The sequence below is a fragment of the Labeo rohita genome, chromosome 7 (assembly GCF_022985175.1).
Source record: "Labeo rohita strain BAU-BD-2019 chromosome 7, IGBB_LRoh.1.0, whole genome shotgun sequence".
NCBI classification, from domain to species: Eukaryota; Metazoa; Chordata; class Actinopteri; order Cypriniformes; family Cyprinidae; genus Labeo; species Labeo rohita.
The window spans coordinates 3,558,429-3,577,596 of NC_066875.1; the positions used below are offsets into that span (position 1 = coordinate 3,558,429).

Sequence of the window (19,168 nt, forward strand, 5' to 3'; positions counted from 1 at the left end):
CAGGGGGGCTGTGAGAAACTTAAGACACTGCCACACATTTTCACACACTATATAAAAAGCCCATACACTTGTAAGCAGGACACTGATAGAGCTATATGGATGCCAGTGACTATAAAAGCAGCAAGCATCAAGGAAGTGTCAGCTTAAGAAAACCCCAAAGAATCATCATCATGGGTTTCAGCATCTCGGAACAACTAGACCACTATTTATAAATTACCTTTAACATTAATGACAACGTTGTAAAACCAATATCGTACAGCAAGAAGTTTAAAAGTCAGGCAGAATGTGGATTTGTGGAACATTAATCTTGATTTTTGTTTCCTAACTGGTCAGAAATTTGTCTCTTTCAATACAAATCTCAATCAAGTAGCAGTCAATTCTTCTGCAATGTCTTGCAAAGAGAGAAAAATGTTCATGTGACTAACTCAACTGTTGCTGAAATGCCCTGGCCAAACCTTAAAAAATGTCAACCTCCAGATAAAACATGATCTACATTTTGAATAGTGTGTGAACCTCAAAGCAGTTTCATTTACATGCAGAATTACCTAAATGAAGTGTAGTTTAAGTAAATGTCACTCCCAAAAACTGGAAATTGCAGTATGAACGATTTGTCAGTATGATGTAAAAATAAGGCATGGCTAACATAAATGCATATAATTAGTTACACTGAAAGCACTGAAATTAAGGAAAGTATACAATGAATTACAAATCTCATAGAGCTACACTTAAGCATGATTTTTGCAATCTCTTTCAATACAAAACTCAATTAAGTAGTTCCAGTGCATATGTATGAGCGGTCAATTCATATGCAATGATTTGTAAAAAAAAAAAAAAAAAAAAAAAACAACAAAAAAAAACTTCTAAAAAGAAATCAAACAATGTCTATGTGACTAACTCGAACAAAATAGTAGCTGAAATGTCCTGCCAAACCTATAAGTTTTACGTCCAAATAAAACATGATCTACATTCTGAATAGTGTGAGACTCAATGCAGTTTCATTTACATGCACAAACACCTACATGAGGTGTAGTTTAAATAAATGTCTCTGCCAAATCCTGGAAATCACAGTGTGTATTAAACATGACATCACACTGTAGCGAAACTTTACATTTGAATATGAACAATTTGTCAGTATGATGTGAATATAACATATAAGGCATGACTAACATAGATGCATATAATTAGTTACATAAGCACTAAAATTAAGGAAAGCATACAAGGAATCACAAAACTTACAGAGCTGCTCTTACGCATGCTTTTTCCAAGCTCTTTCAATACAAAACTCAAATAAATAGTACTAGTGCAGTTTGAATGCAGCCTCAATGCAGTTTTATTTACATGCATCACCTAAAAGAGGTGTAGTTTAAGTAAATGTCACTTCCAAATCCTGAAAATCACAGTGTATATTAAACTTGACATCAACTTGTAGCAAAACATTACGTATGAATATAAAGGATTTGTCATGATGTGAATATAATGTATAAAGCATGACTAACATAGATGCATATAATTAGTTACATAAGCACTAAAATTAAGGAAAGCATACAAGGAATCACGAAACTTACAGAGCTGCACTTAAGCATGCTTTTTCCAAGCTCTTTCAATACAAAACTCAATTAAATAGTACTAGTGCATATGTATGAGCGGTCAATTCATATGCAATGATGTGTAAAAAAGAAAAACTTCTAACAAGAAATCAAACAATGTCTGTGACTAACTCAAACAAAATAGTAGATGAAATGTCCTGCCAAACCTATAAATTTTTCCCTCCAAATAAAACATGATCAACATACTGAATAGTGTGACACTCAATGCAGTTTCATTTACATGCACAAACACCTAAAAGAGGTGTAGTTTAAATAAATGTCACTACCAAATCCTGGAAAATCGCAGTGTATATTAAACATGACATCAACTTTTAGCACAACATTACATTTGAATATAAAGGATTTGTCAGTATGATGTGAATATAACATATAAGACACAACTAACACAGATGCATATAATTAGTTACACAAGCACTGAAATTAAGGAAAGCATACAATGAATCACAAAACTTACAGCATGCTTTTATGCAATCTCTCTCAATACAAAACTCAATTAAATAGTACTAGTGCATATGTACGGGTGGTCAATTCATATGCAATGATTTGCAAAAAAGAAAAAAAACTTTCAAAAAGAAACCAATCGCTCAAGTGACTAAACCAAAGAAAATACTAGCTTAAATGTCCTGCCAAACCTTTTACCTCCAAATAAAACATGATCAACATTCTGGAAAGTGTGTGAGCCTCAATGCACTTTCATTTACATGCACAATCACCTACATGAGGTGTACTTTAAATGGCACTGTCAAACACTAGAAAACAATGTGTCAAAGTTTAGATATACCTATGTTACAGAACATGACATCCAGCTGTAGCGAAACATTACATTTGAAAACGGACAATATGTCAGTCTAATGTGAACATACTATGTATAAGACATGGCTAATATAGATGCATATAATTAGTGTTATGTAAGCGCTGGAATTGTTTGGAAAGCATACAATGAATCACGAAACTCACAGAGCTGCATTTACGCACGCTTTTTGCAATCGCTCCAAGGGTCTTTTGTTTCCTGACATACAAGGGAAGACATCTAGTTGACATTTACAGGCCTAGCCATCTAGTACACGGCATTTCCACCGATGCAACACTCAGTTTACGTGTGTAATTCTGTCAAAGCGGTACCCGTGCGTTTCTTTATTAAGGCCGAAGCTGCGCTTTGAAGTCGCTACATTCCTGCCCGCGTGCAGCGGCTGTTCCAACATGTTGCGAATACAGTGAGCGGCGACTGCTGACTTCCAACCAAGTGGCGATTGTGTCTTCTCTAAAAGACAGAGTGGTTTTCGAAAGGTAGCCGACTTCACGTGTTATATTGCAGAAACACGCACGCTTACGCGAACCAAAGGCATCAAGTTGGTTTCAACCAGCGAACAATCGAGGGAATTTCTCTGCGCGGTGGATCAAATATTATTTATACACAACAACAACTAGATAATAGTGTCAGTTTCATCTCTGATAAAGATTTTCTGCTTGAACGCGCTTTGGATCCATCACGACTGCTGTTTTGTTTTGTTTAGTGTTTGTGTTAAGTGTCTGCTGTAACTCTTTAAAGATCACACGGTTCAATCCAGACTGTTGTGCAGACACAACTGCGACCGCATTTACAAGTAACGATTTGTTTACTTCTCAAAGCCGACGCGAAGAAGTACGAAACACTTACCTTCGGCGAGAAGCGTGAAAGTTAAAAGACTGCCACAAAGCACCGCAGCGAGTCTCATCGTGAAGAATCCTCTCTCGCTTTATTTCGCAAATGTTTCTCTTTGAAGTATAAGCACCCTTCAGATGAACTGAATTAGATGCATAACTCTTTAAACACCATTGTTTAAGGCGTCTGTGATCCCGCTCGGACACGGGCTAAGTTGAAGTACGGACACGACTCAAATCAGGACACCGCAACTCCACCAAGAACCTTGAAATGTTGTTCCACAGTCAGTCGCTGCTGCTTCTGCTGGAATGATCAAAAGGTGCATTGGGTTGTACCATGTGTGTTCCAGGGGTAGTTCCTCTTCCAGTGTAGGATATCTAGAGGCAAACCGAGGGGACAAATCACAAATCGCCGTTCGCTACTACGAAACTTTTCCAACTTCGCACTCGCTCTGGAAGTCCAATGAAAACAACTCCTCCGTAACACGGTTTTGGGAATACGCGCCTTTCGTGCCTCGCCACGAAAACTTTGAAGTTCTTTGAACCCTTTTCAAACGGGAGACTATGCAGCGGCCCTTCTAAATACAAAGTGAGGCAATCCAAGTCAAATAAGGAGACGTCAATGGGCCAGTTGACTGTACTTACTGACGCCTTTAACTTTCGGCTTCAATAAACCACATGTTGTCTGCACAAATATTTCCTGGATGCTAGTGTAGCTTTACAACTACTAAAATACAAAATACAATCGCAAATTATTCATATCATGCTATATAAGTGCAATTAATATCACAATATCAATTTATTTAGTCGCACGGAATAGACCTAATACCTGTAGTTGTGTTAACTATCTTGCTTTGTGTCTTACATTTTCGAGGTTTCCCTATTGTTAATTGCAGTTAGTTTCAGTGTATGTTGTTATGACCTCAAATTGCCCTTGTCAAACAGAAGTACACTTTAGCATACTTTTAAACATTGTATTACTGCAATAACATACTTTACAAGTATATACTTACATTCAAATTCTTTGTAATGTTTTCAGACATTTAAATACATTATAATTGCGATTAAATAAAAATGTATTATCATTTAATCAAATATAATGTAATTTATATTGAATCTTGTATATCACGTTGTAGTTTAGTACATTTAAAAAAAAATATATATATATATATATACGCTACCGTTCAAAAGTTTGGGGTCAGTACATTTTTATTGTTTCTTTTTCTTTCTTTTTTTTTAAAGAAATTAACACTTTTATTCACCAAGAATGTATTAAGATAATAATTAAAAGTTTATTAAAAGTTAATAATAAATAATTTACATTGTTATAAAATATTTATATTTTGAATAAACACTGAAAAAAAAAAAAAAAAAAAAAAAAAAAAAAAAAAAATCACAGGTTCCAAAAAATATTTGGCAGCACAACTGTTGATATTATCCAACATTGATCATTCTAATAATAAATCTGCATATATGAATGATTTCTGAAGGATCATGTGACACTTAAGACTGGAGTAACAGCTGATAAAAAATCAGCTTTTCATCACAGGAATAAATTCTATTTTAAAGTATGTTAAAATAAAAAACATTATTTTATATTGTAAAAACATTTTGCAATATTACTGTTTTTTTTCTATATTTTTAATCAAATAAATGCAGCCTTGATGAGCATAACAGACTTCTTTAAAGACTATTACAAGTCTTACTGACCCCAAACTTTTGAACGGTAGTGTATATATTTGACAAAGTGCACTTTTTAGTGTGTTCACTGCGCTGTGTGTTAAGAAACACAAAAAATAAGTTTCCCTTTGCCATCATAATGCTGTATGCAAGTCATTAGCCTATTTATTTGTTTATTTATTAATATTATTAATATTTAGCAGTAAATATTTACTGTTCTCAGGCAGGCATCTTTCCGTAAATTCCCTAAAATGTCTTTTTCAAACCTCCAGGTGAGGCCCAGTGTCTTTGAAAGTGATAGTTTCCCCAAAAATGAAAATAAGTTGACGGTAGCCATTCACTTCCATAGTATTTGTTTACTCAGTCAATGGCTACCGTTAACTGTTAATGACCAACATTGTTCAAAATATCTTCTTTTGTGTTCAACAAAAGAAACTCATATAGATTTGTAATGACATTAGGGTGAGTAAATAATTATTATTGGGTGAGCTGTCTCTAATAGCTGTATATTATTAAAAGCATTGAGTTCATAAACATTTTAGTGGCTTTTTTTGTGGTGTTAAATATGTGTAATAAAAAGAGCACTAGCCATTAGAGTAGTTTGTGTATAATGCATGTTTAAACACAAACAGGTACATTAAACTTGAACATTACTTTCGTCAGCACTGCATGCTGTGGACTGAGTGAGAGAGAAGAGCCTGCCAAAAATTCAGTACATTATTACACTAAACAATAACTACTACAACAGAACATCATGTACAGTACGCTTGAACAGAGACAATATGCAAGAAATTCAACACACATTCCAGGGTTATTAATTAAGTAAAATCTAAAAATATGTTTTGGTACTTAAAGATCAAAACACAAAGAAAATTCAAATAAAAATGAAAATGTAAAACTATTATCTCAATACTAAAACAACACATGATGCATACAAATTTCAATAAAAAAAAAAGAAATTGATTGAAATATTGTGTGAAATTGATAAAACCAAAAACTGTTGAAACCAGATATATCTACCCTACATTATTTTTATCAAAAGTCTTTTCAAATGAAATCAGCTTCCACTTCAAATGTTCTGAACCATCAAAAATGGTTTCTGTGCCAATTAAATGAATCAGTGCATGATTTTCCCTGCTCTTTTCTCACAAGTCTCAAGTAAATATATGCAGCACCTGTGTGTGGTAAATGTGCGGTGTTTTTGTGTACAGCCTCTACAGAATTGAAGCATGGCATCAGAGGGTTAAACCATGTCAGATAAGACAAGACAACAGAACTAGAGATCTGATTATGACTAGAATGACTCATTTGACACCCGTATCCTGCTCAGACTCTGCACTGACTGGATCGTTTCACTAAAAATCTTAGTCTAAAATATTTGCTCTCTGTCTTATAAATACAGATGTCTGGATTAATATCCACAACACTGTATACCCTGTTTATCTTTTACATTTTTGGTCTTATTTGCTACAAATACATGGTTATCCACAGACAAGTGAGTGCCTTTACATTGCTAATCATATTGCTGAGCTTGGTGTTGTTGTTTAACAGATGAACTGAGCAATGTTTAAGCAGGACAACAGGGATTTGGCATATATGTGCATTGATCGAAGTGAATAAAAACTTAAAATAAATCTGTTCATCACATAAAGCAACCATATCTCTTCTAAAGACATGGATTAAACATTCAATTCCGGATTATGATTTACAATGTGTTTATGAACATTTTGAAGCATGTGAAGTTTTGGCTGCATGGACTTTCAATGGAGGGACAGAAATCATTTATTAAAAATACTGTAATTTGTGTTTATAAGTCTTATGAACTCAAATCTGTACCACTATTTTATATGCCATGTGTAATGTTATCGATAATGTTATAGATTTAATAATATTTTAAAATAGTTTAATTTTTATATTTTACATTTTCTTTTCAATTTTAGTAATTTTGTGATTTTTTTTGTTTTCATTTTTCAATTGTCTGTATAGTTTTTTGTCTTTTCTATTTCTATTTCAATTTTAGTTTTTGTTATTTTAGTTCAGTCTAAGTTTAAGTTTATTTTAATTATTTTTTTTTTTCAGTTAACCTTTATTTTATTTCAAGTAAGGGAAATGTTTTGTGTGTGTGGTTTTAGTTTTAATTAACTACAATATCTCTGCTATATGCTTACAGCTTATTATCTTTATTAGTTATTAAACTACTGTGCTTTCCTGGTAACTATTGCATAAAATACATTTTTTTGAGTAAAATTTTGGTCCATGTTGTCTGAGGACAATGACCAGTATTAACAAAATTAAAGCAACTTTGGTTGTGCTGACGCAGGTTGTGTGAAGCACATGCTGTGGTAACAAACAATGAATATTTCATAACATCAATAACAACTTTTTTTCTCGTGTTTATGCAAAACCTCTCTTCCTTTTATGTCAACTCCATCCAGAGGAGGATCTGCTCATTATAAACTCAACAGAATGGCCATATTGTCTGCAAATGGTTCCTCTGCTAAATTCTGACTTTTTATCTTTTGTTTATCTGCAAATATAATATTTCATGGCGTCAGGTCCTATCAATAAACTGTGTAGCGATGGTCTACTTAATGCATTTTTTAAACATTTTCTCTTCTTGCAGTTTCACTGTGTTATTTAAGTAGTTGTCCCTTTAAACTGAAAGGAATAGTTGAAAACTTAAGAAATAAAAATTTGCAAAAATGTACTCACCCTCAGGTCATCCAAGATGCAGATGAGTTTGTTTCTTCATCAGATTTGGAGAGTCCAAACAGCTGATAAAAGCATCACAATAATCCACAAACAATCCTCACCACTCCAGTCCATAAATTAACAATTAACTTGTAAAATAAAAAATGTGTTTGTAAACAAATGTCTAAAACCATCTCTACTGGCCAAAATAGAACTCCATAATCCATAAAAAATGCTTCCTTGAGTGAAAAAGTCCATCTCCTGTTGTCTTTCACACCAGAATCCATCCACAATTTGTTTAGAGCTGTTTTGGCCTGTAAACAGAGCTTGAGCTGTGCAGATTTCTCTCCTGATTCAGGTGAGATGGACTTTTTTAGTGGAGAAAACAATATTATGGATAACAGACTTGTATTTTAGCCAGAAGCAATGGTTTAAAATTAAAAACATCTTGATGGATTTGTTGCTTATTAACATACAGCTTTTGGCTTCAAAAGATGTTAATTGATGGACTGGAGTGGATTACTTGAGGACTACTGTGATGTTTTTATCAGCTGTTTGGACTCTCATTCTGACGGCACCCATTCACTGCACAGGATCCACTGGTGAGAAAGTGATGAGATTATACATTTCTCTGAATCTGGTGAAGAAACAAACTCATCTACATCTTGGAAGGCCTGAGGGTGAGTACATTTTTATTTTTGGTTGAACTCTTTCTTTAAACAGAATTAGGTTTGGTTCATTGGTGTACATGCAAGTTTTAACCAAGATCACCCACAAAACACTGCGCCACTTATGTTGAGCAAAAGGTTTATAATTTTAAAAGTTTTACTTACTTCATTTCAGGACTGATGTTAATCAAAAGTTTTGCGTGGTTAAAATTGAACGCAGTCTGTCGTGTGATGTCTGCAAGGTGTTTTGAAGGAACTGCATATTCAGAGGCCATCTGCTAAACTGTTTTTATCAAGGACACGCCACTACTTTGCAAAGACTTGAATAACATTCACAGGATGAATATTGAACACTGCTGCAGCACCATCTGTTTCTCTGTGAAGGTGTGCTGACGTTTAAAATAATTCTGTAGCATTTTAAGTTACAGTCCCGTTCAACATGTATGTACTATGTATTTACTATAATAACTAGTAATAACTCTGTACCGAACCTTAGCCCATATTAAAGGATAGTTCATCAAACAAAGAAAATGTTGTCATCATTGTCTCACCCTCAAGTTGTTCCAAAACTGTATGAGTTTCTTTGTTCTGTTAAACACAAAAGAAGATATTTTGAAGAATGTTACCAGTTGCTGGTAGCCATTGACTTCCATAGTATTTTTCTTCCATGCTATGGAAGTCAATGGGGGCCAAAAACTTTTTGGTTACTGACATTCTTCAAAATACCTTCTTTTGTGTTCAACAGAAGAAAGACAGTAAGTCTGACGAAAAGTGCAGTCTTAATTCTTATAAAACTTTCTATATTCGAACTTATTTGACTACATAAAAAATCCAGGGCATTTTCCTGTCGATGACTTGAGATGCTGATGGATGAAAATGGATGGATGTGCTGTATTTACTGCAGTTAATTCACAGCAATATTCTTGAATATTGCAAACTTAAGTTGCAATAAAGTTGTCTGCTTTCTCATACAACTACACTACAGATGAGTGGTAAAATGACCTGCACAATCAAAGAAAATCTCTACTGATCAGGAAACACAAAAGAACTTATTTTCAGACAATAACAGATATGTATGCGTCACATATTACAACTGTTATATATACACACACACACACACACAAATGTGTATGGTTTAGTGGAAAACTAATATTTTATATTAGTTCTCATTTGAAAACACACAGAATGTGACATAGGGATGCTTAGTCTGAGTAATTGGAAAGAAGGACGCACAAGGACATGTTCACATTATTCATGAATTGATTTCCATCTGGGACATGACAGCATCCTCTGCACAAACCAGCTCCATCCAGCTCAAACACACTTGCATGGTAGTTTCCAGTGAGTCTGAAGACCTTGATTAGTTGGTTCAAACATCAGTTCATTTTTGCACTGAAGCGAGCATGATTTTATTATTATTATTATTACTATTAGTATTATTATTATTATAATTTGGAGCAACTTCCAAAATACCCATGAATATGTGCTGTCTCAAAGCATCTCTTTAGTAAATTAACCCTGTAACCTCCAGAACAGATTTTGTTCAGAGAATAAGTTGCTGTTGCTACTTATATAACTTGACTGTAACCTCAGGTTTTAGAGCTTAAAGTTGAGAATATCTATTTACTTATCTGTGAACTTACCCGTTTATGTCAGATAACCTAGAAATACCTCTAGAAATATAACAACCAAGTGTTGTGAAACAAACTGATGGATGTACCTTAATATACAGGCGAGGGCTCTCTCTAGTGGGCTGGAGAGGGAGATGCATATCACAGGATCTCCTCCAGGAACTGGATTCATTTGTTTTAGCGTCTTTGAGGGTCTTAGTGATTTAGGCCACTTAAGCCACGTCATTTGAGCTGGCTGATAAAAAGGATCTTCATACCAGAGCCGGCTGGTATCCTATGCAATGCTCTGAGTCCTATACCTGAGCATTTTCTGCATTATTTGTATCCAAAACCACGGCCCCCTTTGTGGTACATATTAGGTTTGTTCTCACATGTTGAGAATTATGATCAATTTTAGAATGTGATGCAATTTTGAAAAATATTGATTGCAAGGTTGAGGTCCTTAGTTAAAAAGTAATACATTTAAAATGCATTTATTTTATACTTCAAGTCTATTAACATAATTACTGACATATGGCTTGAGACTTCCTGATATAAAAATTGTAAATAAAATGTATTTGGTGTACTACCTTTCTTAATATTAAGCCTAAAATATGTTTTAATGTCACTATTGATGAGGATTGTGTGATCTTTAAATATTATCAGTCTTTAAATGCAAAATATTTAAAGTATACTTGCAATAGTTCCACTTTAGCACAAAGTATATCTTTAGTATATCTTTAGTTGGACTTCAGAACTACTTCTGCACAATTAAAGTGCATTAAGTACAAAATTAGTTGTTCCAACTTAACAGACTTTAAATATACCAGTTTAGTATACTAAAAGTACAATTGCAGAGTATTTTTATGTAAATATATTTGTAGTATACTCAGCATGAAATAAATGTATATTAAATATAATTTAATATATTTATTTTTTCACTAGAGGTATATGTTTTCAAAATGTAAGATTAGTGGTTCACAAACATTTTTAAAATTAAGTACAGAAGCAAATAGTATGTATTACAGAAATAATATATCCTAAAAAAAAAAAACTTAAGTGTGAACTGAATGTAAAGTTTTCAGACACTTAACTGCATGTTAATTTAGATTAAGTGAAAATTAAAATTAAAAAAGCATGTGTTTTCATATGTTAGTCAGCACATCAAAATAAGTCTTCTTCTTTGAGGCACAACAAAAGATTATTAAAACATGTAACGTTGATATAAAATGTACTTTAAAGTAAAACTTTTAATTTGACATTATTACAAAGTGCACTTTTTAAAAGTGTAAAGTTAACAAATATAGTCAAAAGTGTCTCTCTTTAAGTCACTTAAGTGGCCTTTCATTTAATTAATAATGAAATGCGAAAGTACAGTTTTTTAAATTTGAAGTACACCACAACTATTGTGGTTTAAAAACAAATTATGTAACCAAAATAACTTGTAGTCAATAGAGTTTAGTTAATTGAATTACTTTACATTCCAGCATTTTTATGACAGTACAAATGCTGATCCAAACTTTTCGTGATGGCTGTTTGTTAACAGAGTGTCTGTCACTAACCTGATAACTGTAATTGGAAACTACATGTAGTCATTGTGAATTCAAGCCTGAATTATTGATCAAAAGGACAGTGGCAGTAGTAACCATCCTTTCTTCACCACAGTGAACATGTCTAAGAAAGTTAAGGTAAGGAAATGCTCTTGGTTTTATTATATTCATACTTTATGTAGTTTCTATTAGAGAAACTGAGTTGGCACATTAGTATGTTGTTGTGCAAGTAACTACATGAATACCTTTGTGTGTTGAGAACAGCATTAGGTCTTCATCTACTGAACAAGGCTTTCTTTGATGTCATAGACAGCATACATGAAATAATGCATGATTATAAAGGAAAGTCAGTTTAGTGTCTGGATTCTATCAGCTTAGAGTAAACTCTGTGAAGTGAAACAAAACACCTCTCTATTAGCTGCATTTTGATTTTGGTTGAATCAGGTACTATTAAGTCACACATGGAAGTGGTGGCAAAAAGTTGTTGCCACCCTTAAAAAGACCACGCACTGATTTTTTAAAATTTTATTTTACTTTATTTTACATCAAACACTGTGAATTAAAAATAATTTGCCATTTTCTTTCTAGTTTTTGGTCCTTTGCACTAATATATTTGCACATGAAATGAGTATTGTGCATGTGGAACAGTTTTTTAGTCTTGTTGATGAAAACCTTTACAAAAATATATTTATTTTGGGTTTATTTAAATAATGCCAAGTGCAAACATATTTTCGAAGTATACTTGTATAGTACATTTTATTTACACACCTACTTTACTTTTTCTTTTGCATTGCAACTATACTGTGAACAATACTACAAAGTTACTTATAGGTCTACTAGACATATATTTATAGCCTACTTTTTAGTTTATGAAAGTACAGTAAAGTCTCAGTAAAGTACTAGTTTACTATATTTCATTTAATAGTTTGTTATATTTAGTTTACTATATTACTATATATTTTGCACTTTAAGTATACTACTATGCTTCCTATTTTGTTTTACTTGAAATATATCTTAAACTGTACTTCAAGTAAGTTAACTACTATGTCTACTACACATATATCAATATTCTTATACTTTAGAAGAGCTGTCAACAAAGCCAGCTAAATCCGTTTCTGTGTGGGTTACTAGCACCATGTACAAAAAAGATGAGGTTAATTACGAGCATTGTACTATTTAATCAAAGTTAAGCTGAAATGTATTCTATAATAAACTTGAAAACAAAAGTTAATGTAAAACATATGCTGGAGTACTAAATAAAGCCCACATGTGTGAAAAAGGTCACTCTGTCAAAAGATTAAACAACTACAAGTCAATTGTACTTCAGTGTATCTTGATTAAGTATAGGCCAAACAGACTTCTTTGTATATTTGTCAGTATAAGACAAGGAGAACTCCACTTGTCATCCATGATGTTCATGTCTTTCTTTCTTCAGTTGTGAAGAAATTGTTTGAGGAAAACATTTCAGCATTTTCCCCATATTCTGGCATTAAAAAGTATTTAAATCGTATTTTTTTATGTAAATAATTGATTGTTTCGCTAGATAAGTGTTACGGTGCGTGGTGGATGGACGAGACGGGAAACGATATACGATACAAACAATTACTTTAATATAAATCTTCATACGAATCAGGCAGGAACAGGCAGGAACACAGCGAAACATCCACGAACACCAAACAACATCAAGGACCGACAGAGAACTCAGAATACAAACAGACTTATAAAGGGTGACTAATTACAAGGACAGGTGAACACAATAAGGAAGAAACCAAATTCAACAGAACAACAGGGGGAGACTATGGGAGAAACCAAAACTGAACTTACATAAATGTGACATTACGCCCCCCTCCAAATAGGCGCGTCTCGCGCTGTATAACATCGAAGAAAAAAAAAAAAAAAAAAAAAAGGAGGGTAGGTGGGCGGTTCAGGAGGCCATGGCGGATCGGGGAGTCCAGGAGGCCATGGCCCGGACAGACAGTTCAGATAAACACAACATTGTCCAGGGGGGTGACGAAGGTGGGAGGAGCCAAGGAGGAAACAGGAGGGACCCAGAGCAGGAGAAGCAGAGAGAGACCCAGACCGCAGCCATGATGACGACCCACGGTGGAGCCGACGGAGGGAGGAGCCATGGTGGAGGAAGGGCTGATGACTCCAGGGGGCCGACCGACGGAGGCGGAGCCCGAGGCGGAGATGGAGAGCCGAAGATCCAGGGCGACACCGAGGATCCGAAGGGCCAAGGCGGAGCCCTAGGCTCTGGCGACCAAGGCAGAGGCGGAGATCCGGAGGCCCGCGGCGGAGCCGGAGCGACAGAGGATGGAGGCTGTGCCGGAGGGAGGAAGGAGTCCTTAGGAGCCGGTGGGACGGAGTGACAAGGCGCAGCCGGAGGAGCAGAGTCCTGAGGTGACGGAGGGACGACGACCGACCAGGGCAGAGCCGGAAAGACGAGGGAGCCCGGTGGAGCTGGTGGACCAACGGGCGACGATGGAGACGAGGGCGCTGAGAGCCGTGGTGGAGCCGCAGGGTTGGAGGGCCGAGGCGGAGTTCTGGACTCTGAGGCTGGAGGCGGAGATGAGGGATCCTCCAGCCCTGACACCGATGGAAGCTGGCAGACCCGCGGCGAGCCCACTGCACAGGTGGTGGACTGAGGGTGAGCAGAGGGGCTGTCAGGGGACAGCGGTGACCAGACAGACGTTGACATAGGCAGAAGAGGGAGGGTGGGTGGGAATTCCATACAGGCAGGTATATCATGACAGGTAGATATTTCTGTAAAGAAGTCTATTAAATCCCCAGAGTTATTTTCCAGAACTTCAGTAGAGAAATCAATCAAGTCCCCAGAGTTGTCTTCCAGCTCACCCCCAGCAGTGGTGCAGTGGGCAGGGCTCTCCATAGCCCTCACTTGCTCCCTGTTGCACTCCCCCGTCGCAGTAGCTGTAGCCGGCTCTCGCACCTGATCGGACGTGTATGGCTCTGGCTCTGTGGCGATCCCTGGCTCTGTCGCTCGTGGCTCTGGCTCGTCATCCGCGGTGGGCTCGGGCTCAAACTTCGCGTGTCAGGATGCTGGTTGGCTGGGCTCTGGGTCTTGAGTGGGGCTGGTGTCATCCTCCGCGGTCAACGAAGCTCTGCAGGACACCAGCACCCACTCGATGTAGTCGGCGATGCTCTCTCGTGGACCCTCCCCGGACAGCTGCGCTTTGGTGGCGATGTTAAGTCCTGCACGGTAGAATGTGCAAAGGCAGCTGTCCGGGTAGTGCGTGAGTGGTGCGAGGTACACGAAGTCTCTAGTATGGTCCACGAGAGAGCGATTCCCCTGCTCCAGGAGAAGGAGGAGGACGGCGGGGTTATCCATAGCAAAAATCAAAAAACAAACACTGAGGAAAAAACAGAAAATAAAGTAGGGAAAACGCCAGGAAAAAACTGTTTCGGTCGGTCCTTCTGTTACGGTGTGTGCTGGATGGACGAGACGGGAAACGAGATACGATACAAACAATTACTTTAATATAAATCTTCATACGAATCAGGCAGGAACAGGCAGGAACAGGCAGGAACAGGCAGGAACAGGCAGGAACAGGCAGGAACAGGCAGGAACAGGCAGGAACAGGCAGGAACACAGCGAAACATCCACAAACACCAAACAACATCAAGGACCGACAGAGAACTCAGAATACAAACAGACTTATAAAGGGTGACTAATTACAAGGACAGGTGAACACAATAAGGAAGAAACCAAATTCAACAGAACAACAGGGGGAGACTATGGGAGAAACCAAAACTGAACTGACATAAATGTGACAATAAGACCCTTCTTCCTCGGCTGGGATAATTTACAACCGCATTTGGGATCATTTGAAGCCACATTTAAACTGTCTCCATTATATGGGGAAAAATGCTGAAATGTTTTCCTCAAAAAACATAATTTCTTTACGACTGAAGAAAGAAAGACATGAACATCTTGGATGACAAGGGGGTGAGTAAATTATTTGTAAATTGTTGTTCTGGAAGTGGACTTCTCCTTTAAGTATAATTTTGTTAAGTCTGACAAGTAGACTGAAAGCAATACTAATACTTATAGCACACTCAAATGAACTTCTTTCATTTTAATCCCTAGACATACATAGAGATAAAAACTAAAAAGTGGACTAAAAACACAAAAATAGTAAACTAACAGTATAGCTATAAGATCACTTGTATACTTCACAATATATCTGCAATATGGTACTCAAACTGGTACTCAAAGTTTAGTACTGTTACACTAAAAGTATATTTTTATACACTAAAAGTGGGACGATTTTGTCCAAAGAAGTACTGAAGTAGAATAATAGGTATTCTACTAATAAAGAGATTTAATTAGGTTTAATGCGTTAACTTAATTAATTAGTTATTAAAAAATAACGTGATTAAAATATTTTAATGCAGTTAACACGCTGGCCACACACCTGAACATCATCTTATATTTCACACAGTTGACGGCTGACAAATATGATGCAGGGCAACAACTCCATAAATGCAGTTATGCCCTAAAATTTAAGATATTGGTGTTTTGTCTCATATTTATATATATCACATATCACACGATATCACACGGGCAGCAAGAGCAATATGACACGAGTGCTGATTTTGTCCAGATCTATCACAAGCTCAAATGTGATTTTTTTTACAACAGTTTAGTAAATAAGAAGTTGATACTGTGTTATATTTTAAACACTATATTATGTGTTTTTGCTCAGTTTTGCAGAGAACATATTACCTTTGAAGCCATAGCAAATTGTTGCGTGTCTCTACATTTTATGTTGAATAAAAAAAAACAAAACATTTCTTTCTAAAGCTACAATTTGTAAAGTCTACTTGGTACTTTCTCATTTAACACAAAAATAGCTTTAAATAATCTTTTTTTCCAGTCAAAATTTTTTTTCGATTAATATGCAAATAATTAATCGACACATCATGTAACAGCCCTAGACCTAAACTGTTCACAAATCAGCTGTTGAGGGCAGTTTTCAGGGGGAGGAGTTTGGCAACACTGCCTTAGGGAAGGAGAGCAAGAGGACAAACACACAGCGTTTCGCACTTGATTGCAAGGAGACTTTTTTCACTCACATCTGTCTTATGTTATAGTCAAAACGAGAGAAGAAAAAGAGGCTGGATTCTGAATACGTCATGTGTTACTTGCATTCGGATACACGTATACTAAAAATTAAAGAATTCTATGGCTGTGACGTAAACATGTTAGTTTAGCCCCCCGATCTATATAAAGTGGGGTATTTTTTGGTATGTGTGTGACGACACATGTGGTAAAGAGCATGTCTGAGAGCATGGGTTGTTTGTGGGATGGACTGTCTTGGTTTTTTTCTTAGCGTGGGAAAGAGAGAGAGATTTCTGCGTATAACAGAGTAATTTGACGTACTTTTGGGAGGAGAGAGAACGTAGACGAACACACCATTCATTTTACAAGCACATATTTGAGCCCCTTCAAACTCAGCCCACAGGAGCAAGAGGAAACCGCTCTTCCCGCTCCCCCTTCTCTTACTAGGACTGTTTGTAGAGCAGCTGGGTGGAGTAGAGCTCGCTCACACACTCACACACACACACACACACACACAGATGTTCATAGACATGTACCTCTCAACCAGCGAGGAGTCTGATTTGGTGAGTCCCAAATATCTTAAGTTTTTTGTCATTCTTCGCGATGCTCGACATGCATTTTCTGCTCTATCGAACAATGCTTGGCCCCTTTCGGGAAGTTTCTAGGCTAGGATTTTGTGGGTGGGAAAAACACATTTCCTGAAAGTTTCCTGAACTTTTTTTTTCTCCACCGTCTTGCATTGATGTGTGAGTGTGTTAGAGACTGTAAAAGTGTCATTACAAGCCTGTGATCATCTTAACTACGTATGTGATGTGTGTTAACAATGAGCATAGAAGAAGAAACAGCTTTTAGACATCCTGAACTTTAAGTTTCTAAACTACTGTAAACTAAAACTCAAGGAATAATTAATGGAAAATCCTTTAAGGATTCTGTAATGTCTGGATCACTTCTGTACTTGCTCTTTCTTTTATAAGAGTATTTTAATACGTACCATACGTAACATTCATACGTGTTTACTCTTGAGGGTCGGCATGAGGCTATAAATGAAAATACAGTATTGAAAGTTTTAGTTTACAATTAATATATATTTGAAAATAAAATGGTTAATTATTACTGCTTGATTATAATTATTACTGCTTGATTAGCAAAGCACTTCAATGAAAAGGTGATGCATCTATCTTTTTTGTGCATCTGTAGCATGTGTTTTTCTAGATGGATGGACCCAAAGAATTCTGGGTAAATATTTTTACAGAGATAGTCATCTCCAGGACAAATAACTCTTTATACAACAAACAAAAATGAAAGGAATGATAAATGAGCAAGAGAGAGAGACACAGACAACTAACACTACTAATTACAACTTTAAAAAACTTTAAATGCAAGCAAATGCGACCTAAATAAGTGACTAAAAGTAAGAATACTTAGCGACATTATTCCAGCGTGTGGGTGTGCGTGTAAATCTTTGTGATTTAGTCAATATGTCTAATTATCCATATTGATGTCTGGTGTTCTACTTTAAAATGACAGGGTGGACCATGATCGAATGCATCAGAGTGAATTTGTGTTTTTGTGTGAGTGTTTTCATGCTCTCTTTGACCTCTCAAAAAGAAAATCTGTGCTAAACAGCCTGAGGAGCACAGCTGTGACATGTTGACTCCATGCGATTTTGTGTGTCTATGTGTGTGTGTGTGATAAAAATAAAAAATTACCAACATAGGGTTATGAAATGAACACTTGTAGCAGTAAAACACCAACTGTTATTCCTTCTCACACCTTATGATCACAAGGGCATATTACCAATTAATAAAGACTTACTTTTGCATGGTTCCTTGCACAATATTATGTCATGACCTCAAAATGCTTTTGCAACAGTATATAATTTGTAAACTAACACATTTTGAGGTTCCCATCACATATCTAGTGGCATATGTTTGGCTTTTCTATCATAGTAAACTTGCTTGGTGGCGCACCCGGTACCACATTGCACTTGAGATGCAAAATGCTGCGAAAAACCAGTCACAATAAAAGAGCTCAAAGACTTGGCATGGTTGCTTGTGCAATGCATTTTAATCTCACATTTGCTTTTGTTAACAATATTGGTTATGTTTAGAGTCTGCTTTAGTGTATGTGGTATGTTATTTTCAAACACGACTACAGTTTTAGCACAATTTACCAGACATATAATTTCTGAACAATACGTAAAACAACTAACATAATAAAACATTGATTAATCAGTTGTGAGCATGTTTTAGCACCACTTAGTAGACATTTTACTTTGAAAGTGTTGCGAAACATGCAAGTAGCACCATGATATCAGTTTGCACAAATCACAGGCACTTTATTCCAGAGACCCTGAGTTGTAAAATACTGTAGACGTTCTAGACAGTCTTTTAATTATCAAGGAAGCTCTGTAAACACAAGAAATTGCTTTGAAAATTGCAGGTCATTTACATCAAGACTAATGAAGAATTCTGTTATTTTCTGAAAATAGGCTCTGATTAAATGATGGATAATCACAATAAGATATTTTGGATTTGATGCAAGCTAGTTCATAAAGATGAATTGTGTTATTTTAAAATTGACAAGGACTGACACTGAGTCAGTGCAGGACAGCTGACTGGAAACTTCACTGCATTTTCAG

The 19,168-nt window shown here is 36.0% G+C and overlaps 3 protein-coding genes across 6 annotated transcripts in view; 2 read left to right on the forward strand and 1 right to left on the reverse strand.

Moving 5' to 3' along the window:
• Positions 1-3,542, reverse strand: part of lrp4 (low density lipoprotein receptor-related protein 4) — a 107,922-nt gene extending 104,380 nt beyond the window's left edge. The window contains 1 exon segment of the mRNA XM_051114676.1: positions 3,265-3,542. Within this exon segment, the coding sequence (XP_050970633.1) occupies positions 3,265-3,322 (58 nt within the window). The 5' untranslated portion in view covers positions 3,323-3,542.
• The window catches only part of zmp:0000001168 (signal-induced proliferation-associated 1-like protein 2), a 262,196-nt gene extending 247,423 nt beyond the window's left edge, over positions 1-14,773 (forward strand). Inside the window, exon 18 of the mRNA XM_051114678.1 lies at positions 14,764-14,773. The gene's annotated coding sequence lies outside the window, so the exon portion shown is untranslated. The remainder of the gene's footprint in view (positions 1-14,763) is intronic.
• Positions 14,774-16,786: 2,013 nt separating this feature from the next.
• Positions 16,787-19,168, forward strand: part of cacnb2a (calcium channel, voltage-dependent, beta 2a) — a 37,335-nt gene continuing 34,953 nt past the window's right edge. For 2 of the 4 annotated variants that reach the window (XM_051114408.1, XM_051114407.1), the window contains exon 1: positions 16,788-17,090. Coding sequence is in view for 2 of the 4 variants with exons in the window: in XM_051114407.1 (XP_050970364.1) it covers positions 17,046-17,090 (45 nt within the window). In the remaining 2 variants the exon portion in view is untranslated. Of the gene's footprint in view, positions 17,091-19,168 lie in introns of all 4 variants that reach the window. The other 2 variants (XM_051114406.1, XM_051114409.1) reach the window with 2 other exon arrangements.